The sequence below is a fragment of the Leptonychotes weddellii genome, chromosome 12, assembly GCF_054177405.1.
Source record: "Leptonychotes weddellii isolate Sample4059 chromosome 12, ASM5417740v2, whole genome shotgun sequence".
In the NCBI taxonomy this organism is placed as follows: Eukaryota; Metazoa; Chordata; class Mammalia; order Carnivora; family Phocidae; genus Leptonychotes; species Leptonychotes weddellii.
The window spans coordinates 66,360,284-66,378,460 of record NC_138380.1 but is presented as its reverse complement, the minus strand read 5'-3'; the positions used below and the strand labels follow the sequence as shown (position 1 = coordinate 66,378,460).

General features: G+C 35.7%; 1 protein-coding gene across 3 annotated transcripts in view; it reads left to right on the top strand.

Annotated features, from left to right (window-relative positions):
- Positions 1 to 18,177, top strand: part of GTPBP10 (GTP binding protein 10) — a 30,288-nt gene that overhangs the window by 3,518 nt on the left and 8,593 nt on the right. For all 3 annotated transcript variants that reach the window (XM_081800575.1, XM_006735547.3, XM_081800576.1), the window contains 5 exons: positions 280 to 473; positions 8,861 to 8,952; positions 9,707 to 9,851; positions 14,396 to 14,469; positions 15,911 to 15,963. In XM_081800575.1, the coding sequence (XP_081656701.1) occupies positions 280 to 473; positions 8,861 to 8,952; positions 9,707 to 9,851; positions 14,396 to 14,469; positions 15,911 to 15,963 (558 nt within the window). The remainder of the gene's footprint in view (positions 1 to 279; positions 474 to 8,860; positions 8,953 to 9,706; positions 9,852 to 14,395; positions 14,470 to 15,910; positions 15,964 to 18,177) is intronic.

Below are 18,177 nucleotides of genomic sequence, written 5' to 3'. Positions count from 1 at the left end.
CGATGCGAGGCTCGATCCCAGGACTCTGAGATCATGACCTGAGCCGAAGGCAGACGCTTAACGACTGAGCCACCCAGGCGCCCCGAAAAAAAGATCTTAAGAGAGTTAATCAAATGGGAAAGGGAGGTCAGACCAGAGGTGAACTAAGAAAAGACTATGGATTTGACATTCAGAAAGCCTATATTGATTTTTTTAGGAGCTTTAGTGGTAACAGAGGATTAGGTGTTCTAACTTGGTAAGCATGTTTGGTATACAAATGATCTCTTTCTCTTTTTTAAGTATGGAAACTTCATTGATAACCTAAGACTCTTCACCAGAGGAGGAAGTGGTGGAATGGGTTACCCTCGCTTAGGTGGAGAAGGTGGAAAAGGTGGTGACGTCTGGGTTGTAGCCCATAACAAAATGACTTTGAAACAACTTAAAGACAAATATCCTCAGAAACGGTTTGTGGCTGGAGAAGGAGCAAATAGTCGGTAAGTATTTACTGAATGACTTTGATTTTAGAAAATTAATCCCTCCCAGAGGAAAAAAAAAGTTAGAAGATCAAAATTGAACTGGTAATTTGAAGGAAAGTATAGTCTATATTTGTAAATGAGCAAAAGTCTACAATAATTGTCTCGACTCTAGTAAAGATAAAAGGTAGATACTAAGGAATGTTTTGGAGTTTTAAAACATTTTTATCCTTTTCTTCTCTCAGTGTCTGTTTATATTCTTTTGCACTTCAGAAAAATGGTCTGAATCTCCACTGTTTTCTTCTAAAATTAAATTTTTAGCAATCTTTAGGAAACCTTTTTCAAATCTCAGCTGTTCTACCCACCCTACCATCACCGATAGTTCTACCAGGATCTTAAGATTTAGAGCCTGTTTCACTCATAAGTCCCTTGTGTATTTTCCTTTGGCTTGTTTGGTCTTCTCTCTGTGACATCAAAACCTTCCGTTTATTTTTTGTAAATTTTTGTTATTTTTTATGGAACATATTATGCCGCCCTCAAAATAGGAGAAGAACTTTTTCTTTCGTTATAAAGATATTGAAGAAAAATCTTACTCAGTTATCTATTTTGGAAGTGGTGCTTGAACCAAGTCTTGAAAGGGGAATAGAACTTTGCCAGATAATCAAGGCAGGAAAAGGTGTGTTGGCAAGTGTACAACATTTATAAAGGCAGTGCATTAGGAGGGAACAAATTGTTTGGTTAAATAATACTTATTTCTAGCATAACTGTGGTACAAATGGGATGGCTCACTTTAAAATAAAGACATTATAGTCCAGATCATGAAGAGCCTGATATGCTGTGTTACAGAGTTTGAAGATTATCTTAGAGTGATGGGGAGTCATTGAAGGATTTTAAATAGGCAAGTGACATTAATAAATTAATGTCTTAGAAAAATCACCCTAGGGTTAATTGGTTAATGAATTAGAGGTGTTGATTGAGACTAGAGACAAGAGATCAATTTGGAGAATACTGCAATATTTCAGAAATGATGAAGTTCACAGTGTCTGGCCTATACCCATCATTCTAGTTTCATCTCCCTCTATGTTCTGTGTGTTCTGCATTCCAGCCATGTTGGCTTTCTTTTAGTATCTTATACTGGTATTTGTCTTCTATCACTGGGCTTTTGTTTGTGTTATCTTTTCTGTAATGCTTTTTCCTCCCCTTCATCCAGCTGCCTCCTATGAATCCTTTAGATTTAAGCTCAAGTCTTTCCTGATCTCCTTGTTTAGGTCAGGATTCCAATATAAACTCACATGTCTAAGTTCTAATTCATAAGACTTGTCAGTTATAATTTTCCATTTTCTCATGTATTTGATCAATGTCTGCTCTCTTGCCAGACTACCATTGAGGTCCATGAGGACAGGGAACATAACAGTTTAGATCATCATTTCTTCCCAGATATCTAGTACAGTGATTGGTACATAGTAGATACTCAGTTAACATTAGTTCAGTGATGAATTAGATTGACAGAAATGGATGGATTGGAACTATTAAAGAAGTAAAATAAATAAGACTTTGTGATTGATAGAGTATTGAAAGAGAATGATAAATCAAGGATGACTTCCTGGTTTTGACTTGAGGAGTGGGTAGATGATAGTATCATTCTTTGAGAAGGACTGCAGTAGAAAGTGGCATCTGAGATGTAGAAAAAGGGAGTTGTGAAGGGCCCTTGGAGATGTCAGCAAGCACTTGAAATACAGGTCTGTGATTCAGGAATATGGTCAGGTCTAGAGATAAATTTATTGGTCATAAGCATGGACTTGAGTAAGTGCATTACAGAAGAGAAAAGGATTGAGGATCAAATTCTGTTATTCACCAACATTTAAGGAAAAGAAACAGAAGGTGTGATCTAAAATAGAGAGTCAGGAGAGACTTAATGTCATGGGAGCTAGGGAAGAATTTAAAGGAGGAGGTAACAGTCTTATTTATCTTGTGGAGTTCAGGTTGATTAAGCCAAGAAGTTGAATAAACTTACTGAATGCCAGAATTTGAATGAACTATTTTATAGTTTTATGAATTATGCCATCATATGTCTCTATTTGGGTCCTACAAGAAGCAGGTACCAAAGTAGGATTTGATGAATAAGAGATTTATGGGGAAAACATCTATAAAGGCAAATTGGGGAGGGACCTGAAGGAAGTTGGGAAAGTTATCGGACCACTGTGCAAGTCTAAGCCTTATGAAGGAGAGAGGGAAGGGCAAAGTTTTAGTCCATTGTACAGTTCTGAGAAAGTTTAGGCAAAGCTGATGGTGACTCCTTAAGCAGAAGTTGCCCATCAGAGGAATCCTTGTCTCCTACAAAGGGGCTGCCTTAGTAACCCTGCCATACCAGGTAATTGGCTGGAAGTAGACTGTGGGAAGCATCATCTCTTTAAGATTTCAGAGCATACCAGCTGGGGCCATAGGTCTTTGATGTTCCCTGCAGTCACATCTAAGATGCATTTTTATGGCCCGCTATGGCATGCAATGTTCAATGTTATTTTTATAATCAATTGTTCAATGTTGTTTTTTATCAATATTCAGAAATCTGCAAGAGTTTTGCAAGTTACCTTATATGACATTTTGTTTCTGGCAGTAGGACCAAAGGGTGAGATTCTTGGATGATGAAATTGAGCTATCATTTATTTTCATTTTGCAGTGGTAACAGAGATAGTGTCTATTTTGTTCAATTCAGCACACACTTTTTGAGGATCAAGTGTAAACAAGATACCAAAACAATATATTACATGTAGTAGACTCAAAGATGAACTCATACAATGGGGTATGGTATATCATGCTGTGATTTTAAGGTATTGCTATGTAAATTGCAGTGCAAAAGCATTGTATAAGTTAGTTAAAATCATAAATGATTGATTTGAAAATTGGTATTTTAACTTTTTGAAATATGTATTTGGAGTTTAATATTTAATATAAGGGAGTTTTTTTATATACTGGTATCTACACATTGCCTCATTTATCTCCCCTTTTACCTCAAGAATGTGCTTTCCATCCAGGCTGTGTCCTTACCCCAAACAACCGAGCTTTCTCAGTACAGTCTCACCCCTCGCACCTACTCCCACCTCTCCTCATTTTCTGTTTTTCAAACGAAGCTCACTTCCTTCCATCTACAGAGATTGTTCCCTATTGAGTATAAATCTCAACTCCCTTCTCTTCTTTTCCTTGAAAGATTTGTTTATGTGCTTTAGTTTTTGGGATATGAAGAAGTTAATCATGGGAAAAAGAGCTCAACTATTAGACTCCCTTTTAAGTACTCTCAAGTAGTGTTTTTAGACTGTGTCTTTCAATTCTTTAATATGGTAGTTTCAAACCATTTTTAGTGCCACCCATACTGAGAAACATTTTATACTTTTACCCAAACATTTGTATTATCTCTGTTTTCTGTTCTGTGGCATATTGTACATTGTTGTTTTCCTTTATTTTGGGAAAATATACATAACATGAAATTTACCATTTTAATGTGTACAGTTCTGTGGCATTGTACTACATTCATATTGCTGTACAGCAATCACCTATCTCGTTTTAAGTGCTGATTATAATTGCATTTTGAAAAACATTGCCTTAGGGTTGTAAAATCAATTTATTAGATTTCATATAAAAAGTAGAATAGGAAACATTAGCACGTATCACATAGTAAGTACGGTTTCACAAAACTTTAAAGTCATATATATATATATATGATTTGTGTGTGTACATGTATATGTATGTATATATGTATATATGTATATATACATATATATGAATGACTGTATCATTTCTTACTGAGTTGCAGTTGAAAATTGAAAACTCCTGCTCTGAAGAAGCCATGCCTTCAACATGTAAATACCTTTAAAGTGTTTAAGATCTGTATAAAAGTGTCTGTTTCTTTTTTTTTTTTTTAAGATTTTATTTATTTATTTGACAGAGAGACACAGCGAGAGAGGGAATACAAGCAGGGGGAGCTGGAGAGGGAGAAGCAGGCTTCCCGCGGAGCAGGGAGCCCGATGCGGGGCTCGATCCCAGGACCCTGGGATCACGACCTGAGCCGAAGGCAGACTCTTAACGACTGAGCCACCCAGGTGCCCCTAAAAGTGTCTGTTTCTTCAACTATAAAGTAGGGATACTAATAGTACCTATTTCTCTTTGAAAAAATTAATAAAATTGATAAACCCCTAGCCAGACTTAAGAAAAAGAAAAGAGAAAGGACCCAAATAAATAAAATCACAAATGAGAGAGGAGAAATAACAACCAACACCACAGAAATACAAATAATTCTAAGTGAATATTATGAAAAACTATATGCCAACAAATTGGACAACCTGGAAGAAATGGATAAATTCGTAGAAACATAAACTATCAAAACTGAAATAGGAAGAAACAGAAAATTTGAATAGATTGATAACCAGCAGAGAAATTGAATCAGTAATGAAAAAACTTCCAACAAACGAAAGTCCAGGGACAGATGGCTTCTCAGGTGAATTCTACCAAACATTTAAAGAGTTAATACCTATTCTTCTCAAACTTTTCCAAAAAATAGAAATGGAAGGAAAACCTTCAAATTCATTCTATAAGGCCAACATTATCCTGATACCAAAACCAAAGACTGCACTAAAAAAACTATAAGCCAAAATCCCTCATGAACATGGATGCAAATTCTCAATAAAATACTAGCAAATCAAATCCAACAGGACATTAAAAGAATCTTTCACCACGACCAAGTGGGATTTATTCCTGGGCTGCAAGGGTGGCTCAATATTTGCAAATGAACATGATATACCACATTAATAAATGAAAGGATAAGAACCGTATGATCCTTTCAAAAGATGCAGAAAAAGCAATTTCATGAAGTACAACATCCATTTATGATAAAAACCCTCAACAAAGTAGGGATAGAGGGAACATACCTCAACATCATAAAGGCCAGATACAAAAAACCCACAGCCAATACTGTCCTTAATGGGGAAAATCTGAGAACTTTTCCTCTACAATCAGGAACAAAACAGGGATGTCCACTCTCACCACTGTTAGTGAATATAGTACTGGAAGTCCTAGCTACAGCAGTCAGACAACAAAAAAATAAAAGGCATCCGAATCAGCAAGGAAGAAGTCAAACTTTACTATTTGCAGATGACCTGATACTCTGTGTAGAAAACCTGTAAGATTTTCTCTAAGATTGCTAAGACTCTACCAAAAAACTGCCAGAACTGATACAGGAATTCAGTAAAGTCGCATGATACAAAATCAATGTACAGAAATCTGCATTTCTGTATACCAGTAATGAAACAGCAGAAAGAGAAATCAAGGAATCAGTCCCATTTACAGTTGCACCAAAAACCATAAGATAGTTACGAATCAACCAAACCAAAGATGTAAAAGGTCTGTATTCTGAAAACTATAAAATACTGATGAAAGAAATTGAAGATGACACAGAGAAATGGAAAAACATTCCATGCGTATGGATTGGAAGAACAAATAATGTTAAAATATCTATATTATGCAAAGCAATCTACATATTTAATCAATCCCTATCAACATACTAACAGTATTTTTCATAGAGCTAGAACAAATAATCCTAAAATTTGTTTGGAACCACAAAGACCCCAAATAGCCAAAGCAGTCTTAAAAAAAGAAAAGCAAAGCTGGAGGCATCACAATTCTGGACTTCAAGTTTATTACAAAGTTGTAGTGATCAGTGTGGTCCTGGCACAAAAACAGACACATAGCTCAGTGGAACAGAATAGAAAATCCAGAAATGAACCTACAACTATAGATCAGTTCATCTTGGAAAAAGCAGGAAAGCGTATCCAGTGAAAAAAAAGTTTCTTCAACAAATTATGTAAGGAAAACGGGACAGCAGCATGAAAAAAGAATGAAACTGGACCACTTTCTTAAACCATACACAACAATAAATTCAAAATGGATTAGAGATCTAAATGTGAGGCAGGAAACCATTAAAATCCTAGAGAAAAACACAGGCAGTAACTTCTTTGACATTGGCCATAGCAACTTCTTACTAGATTGTCTCCTAAGGCAAGGGAAACAAAAGCAAAAATAAACTATTGGGACTTCATAAAAATAAAAAGCACAGTGAAGCACACAACCCACAAAACTAAAAGGCAACTTATGGAGTGAGAAGATATTTGCAAATGACATATCTGATAAAGTGTTAGTATCCAAAAAATACAAAGAACTTATAAAAACTAAACATCCAAAAAACAACGCAGTTAAAAAATGGGCAGAACATGTGTCTTTTCCAAAGAAGACATACAGATGACCAACAGATAGATGAAAAGATGCTCAGTATCACTCATCATCAGGGAAGTACTAATAACAACCACAATGAGATATCCCCTCATACTAGTCAGAATGGCTAAAATTAACAACACAGGAAACAACTGGTGTTGGCAAGGAAGTAGAGAAAGGGGAGCCCTCTTACACTATTGGTAGGAATGCACACTGATGCAGCCACTCTGGAAAACAATATGGAGGTTCCTCAGAAAATTAAAAATAGAAGTATCCTATAATCCAGTGATCACACTACTGGGTATTTACCCCCAAAATACAAAAATACTAATTTGAAGGGATACATGCACCCTGATGTTTATAGTAGCATTATCAACAATATCCAAATTACAGAAAGAGCCCAAATGTCCATTAACTGATGAGTGGATAAAGAAGGTACGGTATACATATATAATGGAATATTATTCAGCCATAAAAAAGAATAAGATCTTGCCATTTGCAAGGATGTGGATGGAGCTAGAGAGTATTATGCTAAGTGAAATACATCAGAGAAAGACAAATACATGGTTTTACTCATGTGTGGAATTTAAGAAATAAAACAAATGAGCATAGGGGAAAAGAGAGAGGCACACCAAGAAATAGACTAGAGAGCAAACAGTTACTAGAGGGGAGGTGGGCGGGGGGATGGGGGAAATAGGTGATGAGGATTAAGGAGTGCACTTGTGATGAGCACCGGGCATTATATGTAGGTGTTGAATCTGAACACCTGAAACTAATATACTGTATGTTAATTAACTGGAATTTTAAAACTTTAAAAACATACGGATGCCTGGGTGGCTCAGTCGTTAAGCATCTTCCTTCGGCTCAGGTCATGGTCCCAGGGTCCTGGGATTGAGCCCTACATTGGGCTCCCTGCTCCGCAGAAAGCCTGCTTCTCCCTCTCCACTCCCCCTGCTTGTGTTTCTTCTCACTGTGTCTCTCTCTGTCAAATAAAATCTTTACAAAAAAATAATAAATAAAATAAAAACTTTTAAAAAAATAACAGTACCTATTTCATGGGATTGTCCCGAATCTTAAGCTAATATAAATAAAGCTTTTAATAGTGCCTTGTACATATTATTGGCTGAATAAGTGGTAGATGATTATATAATAGCCTTAATGTGGTTATCATTGTGTAATTGTATAATCTTTTTGTTTGTATATTTTTCTTCATTTTATCTCTACATAAAGGTTATTCAAGCTCATTGTAAAAATATCAGATAAAATTAAAAAATTTGAAAAAAAGTCAAATCACCTGTAATTCTTCCACCCACATATAACCACTATTAATCTTTTCTTGACTTTCCTAAGTCTTTTCTATATGTTTATGCAAAATGACTTGTAGCAGTTAGCTTGTAATTATGTGGATGTATATAAAATTTGGGGGTACAAAAATGAGAGCACAATATTTTCCAGCCTTTTCTTTTCTCTCAACATTTTTTTTCCATGCCAGAGAATTGTTCAGAATGGCTGCATACTAAAATACTATTGGAAATAACTTTTTTGGCATTCATTTATTTAAGTAATTATAGACTTTTTTCACTGTTATAGTCACAATGTAATATATATCCTTGTGTATATAGTGTTTTACATGATTGTTCAGTTATTTTTTTTAGGATAAATTTCCAGAAGTAGAATTGCTAAAGTTTGTACCAATTAATTCTATCATGAGCAATGTGAGAGTAGCTAGATGAGTCTCTTATAACTAAAGTACTCTTATTTGAGGTCAATTTGTTAAAATGTTTGTTACTTAATGGATTTTCCATTTTTTTTCTAGCTTCTTTGTGTTATAGCAATGATCTCTCTATTTTAGGCATATAATATTTTAGTTCATTATGAGTTAAAATGGCTTGGCAGTTAGCTTGGTAACTTAAATCATTACCTATTATTATTATTACTTGTTTTTATTTTATTTTTATTGTTTTTATATGGTAGTCTAGAATGCAAATAAATAGCGATAATTTTCTCTTCCTCTGATATTTGGCCATTTAACATCTGCATTAACAAGACAAGTTGGTTGCTAGTCTTTGTAAACCATTATATTTGCTTGAGTATAGTCCATTCAATATAGTGGGTTTTCCCTATTTTAATTTAGCTTTATTTTTTTGTAGAGTTAGTGCACTGAAAGGGTCTAAAGGAAAAGACTGTGAAATTCCTGTACCTGTGGGTATTTCAGTAACTGATGAAAATGGTAAAATTATAGGTAAGTGTATTGTAGATTTTTTTTTTTTAAGATTTTATTTATTTATTTGACAGAGACAATGAAAGAGGGAACACAAGCAGGAGGAGTGGGAGAGGGAGAAGCAGGCTTCCCGCAGAGCAGGGAGCCGGATGTGGGGCTCAATCCCAGGACCCTGGGACCATCACCTGAGCCGAAGGCAGACACTTAATGACTGAGCCACCCAGGTGCCCCTGTATTGTAGATTCTAAGGTTGTGAAAAGTTTACATATTTTCTAAAATTGTTTGGGAGCTGTGGGGAATAGCTCCTCTTTAAATTTTTTAAAAACTATTTTAACTGCTAATTTATAAGAGATTTTGAAAACTTTATATAAAAGTTGTTCAAGGGGAAAAAGAAGTTGTTTAAGGGGCACCTGGGTGGCTCAGTTGGTTGTGCGTCTGACTCTTGACTTCAGCTCAGGGTCCTGGGATCAAGCCCTGTGTGAGGCTCCTCACTCAGCGGGGAGTCTGCTTGAGATTCTCCCTCTCCCTCTGGCCCTCCCCCTCCCCCCAGTGTGCAGGTGCTCACTCAGGCGCTCTCTCTCTCTCTCAAATAATAAATAAATCTTTTTTAAAAACGTTCAAAATTAACTGCTAGATTTAAGATTATTGTAAAGATACAGTTCTTGAGATTTATAAATTGGAATTTTTTGGCATCTATTTCTGAACGAAAAATGTCGTTAATGATTAACCTCACTTAGTAATCTTTGTTCTAAGTATCTTTTTCTGTCTTTTTAAGGAGAGCTCAATAAAGAGAAAGACAGAATTTTGGTAGCTGAAGGAGGTCTTGGCGGTAAATTACTCACTAATTTCTTACCACTGAAAGGCCAGAAACGAGTCATTCACCTTGATCTAAAACTTATAGCTGATATAGGCCTAGTGGGGTAAGTATCATTTGTATTTTTATTTTTATAATTTCAGAGAGATAGTTCATGAGTAGGAGATAAATATAAATGGTAATTTGGGACCAGTGTTATTTATGGAATTTGTGTGTTTTTTGTATACTTTGAGGATGCTGCTAAATATAGTTATTTTAATATTGCAAACATAGAGTTTCACAATTAATATTTATTTGTAAAAAGAAAGGAAGATCATAGCAATTGAGTAGGCTAGTGGGAATGGTAGGGAATGAATCAAGAAAGAAAAATCAATCAAATGCAGTAGTATAAGAAGGTGAAAGAAAGTTACCAGATACTAAGGAATAAAATTAAAATTCCAAAGCACATTTTATGAAGTGTATAGGAGGAAATAAAAAGAGAAAAAATGATTTAGATATTCTTATAAGTCTTAATAGAGGTGTCACTAAATTGTTGATCCGGTGGCTAATGGCTGATACAGACAGTCTCAACTATCAGACTTAGACACTATTGAGCACCAAGTTGGATCTCGATATGATGTTTTCCTGTCCTTCATGCTTTACTTAGGCTCTGTCCATTCTCAGTCCTGCAGACCCCCCAGTGTTGTCCTCTTTCACAGGCTTCCATTGTTTCCTCAGACAGTGTTGTTTAGCTGTAGGGTTTGCAGTACTGGCACCTGACTGAGGGGGACAGTTAGCAAGATAGAAAGTAGGTAAAGGAAGGGAAGACTTCACCTTTGCATTTCTTCTCTCCCTCTCTGCCTGGCCCCCCTTCACATTACACAATAGTCACATGAAACACCTAAGAAAAAGGTAGGGGACACTGCCTTATAGCTGGCTCTACTTCAAACTTCCAGTTCCATTCCTCGCCTTACATAGCTTCTAACTCTCTTTATCTACCATTCCAGCCACCTCACTGCTTCTTTACTAGAGTCATCAGTCTGAATCCCTCACCTCTTGCCATGCCTGTCTAGCTACTAGGTCTTAACATCAGTGGCTTAGAATTCATAAAGGCCCCATTCCTGCTGACGTAACAGGGAAAGATGTGATCCTGGGGTTCAAGCTTGTCATTTGCATTTAGTCTTTTCCATAAAACAGTATTATCAGGCATAGTTTCTGTAATAATGTATATTTTTCACAATGTTGTGGGCTTAGTAGGATTTTGTGGACAAGACTGGGAATCTAGCCATTCACAGTCTCATTTGTTACAAAAATGTGTTTCAAGTTCCATAGAGACACCTCTGCAGACTAAGAAGAGCCTCACAAGGCTGAGTAGTAAACATCAGGTGAGGATGGGGGACTCAAGTGAGAGACTTTTTGGGTTAGAATCTCATATCCTCTGGAGACCACCTGGAAAATACTGGATAAATTTTGGAACGTCTCTAAGCCTTTGTTTTCTCATTTTTAATAGTGGCTGGAGATGTTGTTGTGAGTAAGATAACACATTTACAGCACAACACATGCCTTGGATTTATGAATGCTTAATGAATGAGTGGTAGCGGCTGTCATCATCCATTACATTGCCAACTTATTGGAGAGTACATATAATGAAATACTAAGCTTTTTAGAAGTGGATTTGATATTACAGTCAATAATTAAAGCATCACTTTTTTTTTTTAAAGCATCAAGTTTCTTAAGTACAATGCTTAACGTATGTATTTTAGTGCTTTTAAATTAGGCAACTGTTCTTAAAAAGTTACTACTGTGCATACCAGCATAAACAGATACCTGTTTGCTGGTTTCAGGAATGAACTGAAATTTAGAAGAAAGGTGGGAAGAAAGAAAGATATTTGTACTGCTGTTGTCAGATCTGATCTTTGCATAGGTTGGATTTCAGCCTCTAAAATTTTTATTAAGTACTTTTCAGGAAAAATCTCAACTATCATTTCTTCAACCATTAACATCCTTTTTTTTCCTCATATTTTGATCTCTTTGGAAATAGTCGCTGGCATTTTTCTGCATTTAATACTGTTATGAAAATATGAGGATAATGGGAAGAAGTAAGCAAGTCTAGTTAGGGATAATCATGAATAAAAATTATTGCAATTTGCATTTCAAAAAGTTACAGGGGCCTGGGTATAATAAGATATAAGACAATACTGTATTTCCACAGGAAAATGAGTCATTAAAATATCTCACCTAATTTTACTTAAAATTCATTCTAGGAAGATATATTTAATGAGATATTTTAATTAGATTTACTTTGAATGTTAAAAGAGCTCTACTAAGAGGTTATAAATTTTTATAGAATTTCAGATTAATATTTCCAAAATATTATACCATTAGTCCAAGTGAAAGTTTGGCATGTTTTGTAAGAATAGCTTTCTCCAGTTTGAATGAAAGCTGTGAAGGCAGGGATCACATTTCTCTCACTGATTGCACAATGTATTTCTGATGCCTAGTATATTGCCTGGTACAAGTTAATGATTAATAAATATTATTTGGATAAATTTAATGAAAGTTTCTGAATGGAATTGAGGAAATCACCTTTTTTTTTTTTTTTAAGATTCTATTTATTTATTTGACACAGAGAGAGAGAGAGATCACAAGTGGGGGGTGGGGGCACAGGGAAAGGGAGAAGCAGTCTCCTGGCCGAGCAGGGAGCCTGATGCGGGGCTTGATCCCAGGACCCCGGGATCATGACCTGAGCCAAAGGCAGACGCTCAACCGACTGAGCCACCCAGGCTCCCCGAGGAAATCATCTCTTAAGTGACTCTTATTCCTAGTACTTTCTTTCATATATGGTGGGCCTTTCCCAAGGCAAATTTAGCAATAAAATCAAAGCCTTTAAAACAATATACATTTTAATTATATTGTAATTCAGTATTTTCTTATCAAGAAATGTATCTTAAGGGGCGCCTGGGTGGCTCAGTCATTAAGCGTCTGTCTTCGGCTCAGGTCATGATCCCAGGGTCCTGGGATCGAGCCCTACATCGGGCTCCCTGCTTCGCGGGAAGCCTGCTTCTCCCTCTCCCTCTGCCCCTGCTTGTGTTCCCTCTCTTGCTGTGTCTCTCTCTGTCAAATAAATAAAATCTATAAAAAAAAAATGTATCTCAAAAAAGAGATTAAAAGTGTATGTAAAAGTTCAAGGATAAGGGCATGTGGGTGACTCAGTCGGTTTGGCTCAGGTCATGGTCTCAGGGTCCTGGGATTGAGCCCTGGATTGGGCTCCCTGCTCAGCAGGGAGTTTGCTTCTCCCTCTCCCTCTGCCCTCCCCCGCCCCAGCTCGTGTGCTCATTCTCTCTCTCTCTCAAATAAGTAAAATCTTTAAAATGAAAGTTCAAGGATAATAGCTGTAGTGTTTAAAGTTTTAAAAGTTAGACAATAAATGCTGAAAGAAAATTTTCTGAAAGAAAAAAGTAGTTATCTATTAATTCCACCACTTCAGGGTGACTGTTAATGTTGGTATATGTCCTTCTAGCTGCATACAGTTTTTTTGCAATGTTCTTTATAATAGTAAAAAATTGGAGATAACCTAAATGCCTAACAATAGGAAATTAAGTAAGTTACAGTATGCCCTTGAAAGGCGTTCACCTTATATTACTCAGTTTAAAAAGCAGGCCAACCAACTATGAAGTAATCTTCCAGAAAAAAAAAATCAAAACTGAACCTTATCAAGGCTTTATCTCAGACTAACAATTTATAGAAAAACTGGGGCAAAGGAGCATGCTAAAGGACATCATGGGGGTGTCAGCAAAAAAAAATCCAGACTTTGGGAAAGAAACGCTATAGGACAAATGACCCAGTTTCCTTAAAAATAAAATTGCAGGGGCGCCTGGGTGGCTCAGTCAGTTAAGTGGCCAACTCTTGATTTCCACTATGGTTATGGTCTTTGGGTCCTGGGATCAAGCCCCATGTGGGCCTCCACACTCAGCGGGGAGTCTGAGGATTCTCTCTCTCCCCGTGCCCCTTCCCCTGCTTGTGCTTGCAGTGCGCACACGTTCTCTTTCTCCAATAAATATATCTTTTTTAAAATATAAATAAAATAAAATTGCAAAGAGGAAACAAAATGGGGGGAGACCTTTACCAAGTGAAATTTAAGGGATACATCAATCAGTTGTAATACATGGACCTTAGGTGAGTCCCTGTACAAACCAGCTTCAAAAAAAGTATTGGGAATGTGTTATTTGTTGAAGCTAGGTGATTGCTAAATGAGATTCAGTACTTCTCTCTACTTTTGTATGTATTTGGAAATGTCCATATAAAACATATTAAAGAAAAATCTACAAAGCAATATAAGCAATATTTTGTCATTGTTTGGCTAGAATTAGTGGATTGTTGGTATTTTTATTAGTTTCTTTTTGCTTTTCTATGATTTGCAGGCTTTTTAAAGATAATTGAATTATTTACTCCCAATACTAAAGCATCTCTAGTGCCCAGCATGAATATCTCTTTACTTTTTTCATATGTATATTTCATTCAAGTTTTTCAGGATTATTTTTAATTTATATTCTACTTTTATTCCTGGAAATATTCAAGAAATCTACTTCCTGAAATGTTAGAAATTCAGAGATAAGCAAGTATTATTAATAATACTAATATTTGTTTTAATGTATTATTTTTTCATTTCAGATTCCCAAATGCTGGAAAATCCTCTTTGCTAGGTCAGGTTTCTCATGCAAAACCTGCAATTGCAGATTATGCATGTAAGTATCATTTGTTGTGTGTTTTAATGTGTGGTGGTAAATTTTTAAAGACTAATCTTTCTTTGAGTATGAATAAAGTGACAACTCTGAGGGCTTTAGTTGGAAAACTCTTGGCCGCTAGAATACATGCATTTCTCATTAATCCTTGAAATCTCTTTAGCTCTCAGCAAAGTTCCTAGTACTTTTTAGACACTTGCTTTTTTGCATTTATTTCTCCTTTGCATATTCATTTATTTGATTTAGTTGTGATTTTATGAGCACCTACCCTTTATCAAGCACTGTTCTTTCATTTAACAAGTATTTGTTTCTGTGAACTGCAGTGGGTTCTGGAGTTACAAAGACTGGTAAGCAGAAACAGATACTGTTCTGACTCTTACTGAGCTTACAGACTAGTAGGGAAAGGCACATATATCACACCTGACTGTGGGGGAATATATTATGATTCTATGAAAGAGTAGGTAGCTGCTTTAAATTTCTTTGGGAAAGTGTGATGCCAGGGCTGAGGTGTGAAGAATACATGTGTTAATCAGTGACAGACAGTGGATGTGAAAGGTGCTTCAGTCAGAGGAAATAGCATGGTACACAAAGGCTCTGTGGTGGCAGGGAGATCTGTGTGTCTAGAGAACATGTAGTAAGGGAAAGAGGGAATTGATGAGGTGGGAGATGTAAGTAGAGACCATATCATATAGACCAGGTAGGCTTTATTTGTTCTTTATGTCTAAAGAGCAGCTGATAGCCTTTTAATCAAAGGATAAAATGATTAGATTTGCTTTTCAAAAAGATCTCTCTGCATATAATATAGAAAATTGATTGGTGTGGGATATAAATGGGTCTGGAAAGAATAGTTAGGCTGTTACAGTAGCTAGATGAAATATGCTTAGACCAAGTAATGAATAAATGTGATAGAATCTCTGCCCTCATTAAACAAGATACAGAAGCATCCATTAACCTGGAAAATACAATTAAGCCATTCTAAAACTCTGATGAAATAGAGTTAATTTGGGGCTAATTGCTATAAATTACATGACCAATATTTATTGTTATAATACAGGGACTCTTGAGAAGGAAAGAGGAAGAAAAGTTCAGTCATAGGAATAGGAAGGTGGCTAGTGCAGAACTGATGAGGCTTGAGGATAAATGAATGAGAAGGAACTAAACAAATTTCACCCACAGACCCAGTGATAGAAACCTAAATTCTGTTCTACCCACCATCACCTTTATCACGCTCCTTAAAGTACAAGCAAAGAATTTTGAAGCCCACTAATTAGATTAGATCTATGCCTATGCAGATTATAATTGTATTTTCCATTCCAACAAATGAGAACATAATCTGAATTAAATTGTTTATAAAAAAGAAGTATTATTTATTTTATATATAATGCTAAGACAGTTTTGAGAGTACCAGCCTTTATTCTAGCCTTAATTTGTTATTTTCTTTTAGTTACAACATTAAAGCCTCAACTTGGAAAGATTATGTATAACGATTTCAAACAGGTGAGTATTTTTAAAGTAAGACACTTGGTTAGAAGTGAAAGTACTTGCTTTTGGTACTTGGACTTTGTAATATTTGATTGTTTCTGTGGTGTTAGAGGGGGAAAAAGTACCAAAATTTTGTTTTTGGTAAATGAGACCATGATCGAATCAATTCTGCTAAGCACGATCATAGTAAAATATTGTATAAAAATATAACTTTTTGTCCTTCCAAAGTTAGGTCCGGTTTATCATTACAGCATAGAATCTTCTTTATCTCTTTGATCTCTGTTTGTTCTCATTGCAAGTCCATATTTTACTGCCATATTTGATTATTGATTTTTGTTTCCTAAAAACATTTTCTGAAGTTCATGGAATTGATTTTATTCCAACTTTCTTTCCTAAAAAAAGTTTTTAATTGAATGGGATTCTGGTCTAGTTATTAAAATTTATTTTTTCTTGATAAGGAATAACTATAGATCTTTTGAATAATTAGAGTAAAAACAAATAACAAAGGAAAGTAACAAAATTTTTTAAATGTGTAATGTATGATAAGCACTTATGCTCCTTGGTATTTACCCAAATGAATTAAAAACGTACATACACACAAAAACCTGCACATGGATGTTTGTAGCAGCCTTGTTCAAAAGTGCCAAAATTTGGAAGCCACCAAGATGTCCTTCAGTAGGTGAATGGATAAATAAACTATGGTAATAATGGAATATTATCTAACACTAAAAAGAATTGAGCTGTGAAGGCATGAAAAGACATGGAAGAACCTCAAATATGTATTACTAACTGAAAGAAGCCAGTCTGGAAAGGCTACCTACAGTATGGTTCTAACTATGTGACATTCTGGGAAAAGGCAAAACGATCAGTGGTTGCCAAGGATTAAGGGGAAAAAAAGGATGAACAGAAGAGCACAGAGGATTTTTTAGGGCAGTGAAACCATTCTGTATGATACGATAATGGTGGGTACATGATGATGTACATTTGTCAAAGCCCATAGAATGGACAACACCTATATTATATATAACTATATAATAGTTATATAATAGTAAAAAATTTAAAAAAACTTCAGCAGTTATATAGAATAATAAGTAAAATTATAAATACAGGATAGTATGAATATGGAGAACAATATTTAGAGGAAAAGAGAACATTGTATATTTTAAGGGAAACTTAATTCAAAATAGCAAAATTCTCAGTGGAGAACCTGCAAACAAAATTTCAGGACATGATGAAAAAAAAATATTTTCAGGACATGAGACCTCTGTTGTATTTTTCTGTGTGACTGCTTTGTCACATAGCCACAATTTCCTTTAAAATTCTGAAATCCTATCCACAGGGGCAGTGTATGAAGAGCAGTGCTTCTCACCCCTTACTGCACATCAGAATTAACTGGGTGGCTTCAGAACAACAATGATAAATGAAGCCTGGGGCCCGGAGATTTGAAACCAAATTCCTTGGGGTAGGGCCTGCGTATCTCTACTTTATAAAAGATCCTTGGGTGTTTATAATGTGCAGTGAGGTTTGAAAACCACAAATGTAGACTAATGGTTAATAACTTATAATTTCAAAAAGGAGTTATAAGAACCTTATATCCTTTACTTTCAAAAATGGTCAGTAGTCCTCCTGGTAGAACATAAACAGAAAAGGAATAATTATGCCACATAATCGATTACATATGGAATTTAAAACTTGAAACTACAGAGCTATACTAAGTCAACGTCTGTGGAATTAATATCCTTCTATACTTTTAAGAATTCATAAAGTTGAAATTCTATGACAGGTTCATATTGAACAATATAATTGATGGAATTCTAAAGAGAATTTATGTGATTAATAAATGTTCAACTAATCCCTAGAATTCTTAAACTGTTAGATTAGTAAGTAAAAATGGGACTCTAATTTCTGATAACAAAGCATTTTGATTTTTTTCTTTTTTAAGATTTTTATTTATTTATTTGACAGAGAAAGAGACAGCGAGAGAGGGAACACAAGCAGGGGGAGTGGGAGAGGGAGAAGCGGGCCTCCCGCGGAGCAGGGAGCCCGATGTGGGGCTCGATCCCAGGACCCTGAGATCATGACCTGAGCCAAAGGCAGACGCTTAATGACTGAGCCACCCAGGCTACCCGATTTTGATTCTTAATACCTTGGCTTTATAAAGATGCAATGATAGGGGCGCCTGGGTGGCTCAGTCGTTAAGCGTCTGCCTTCGGCTCAGGTCATGGTCCC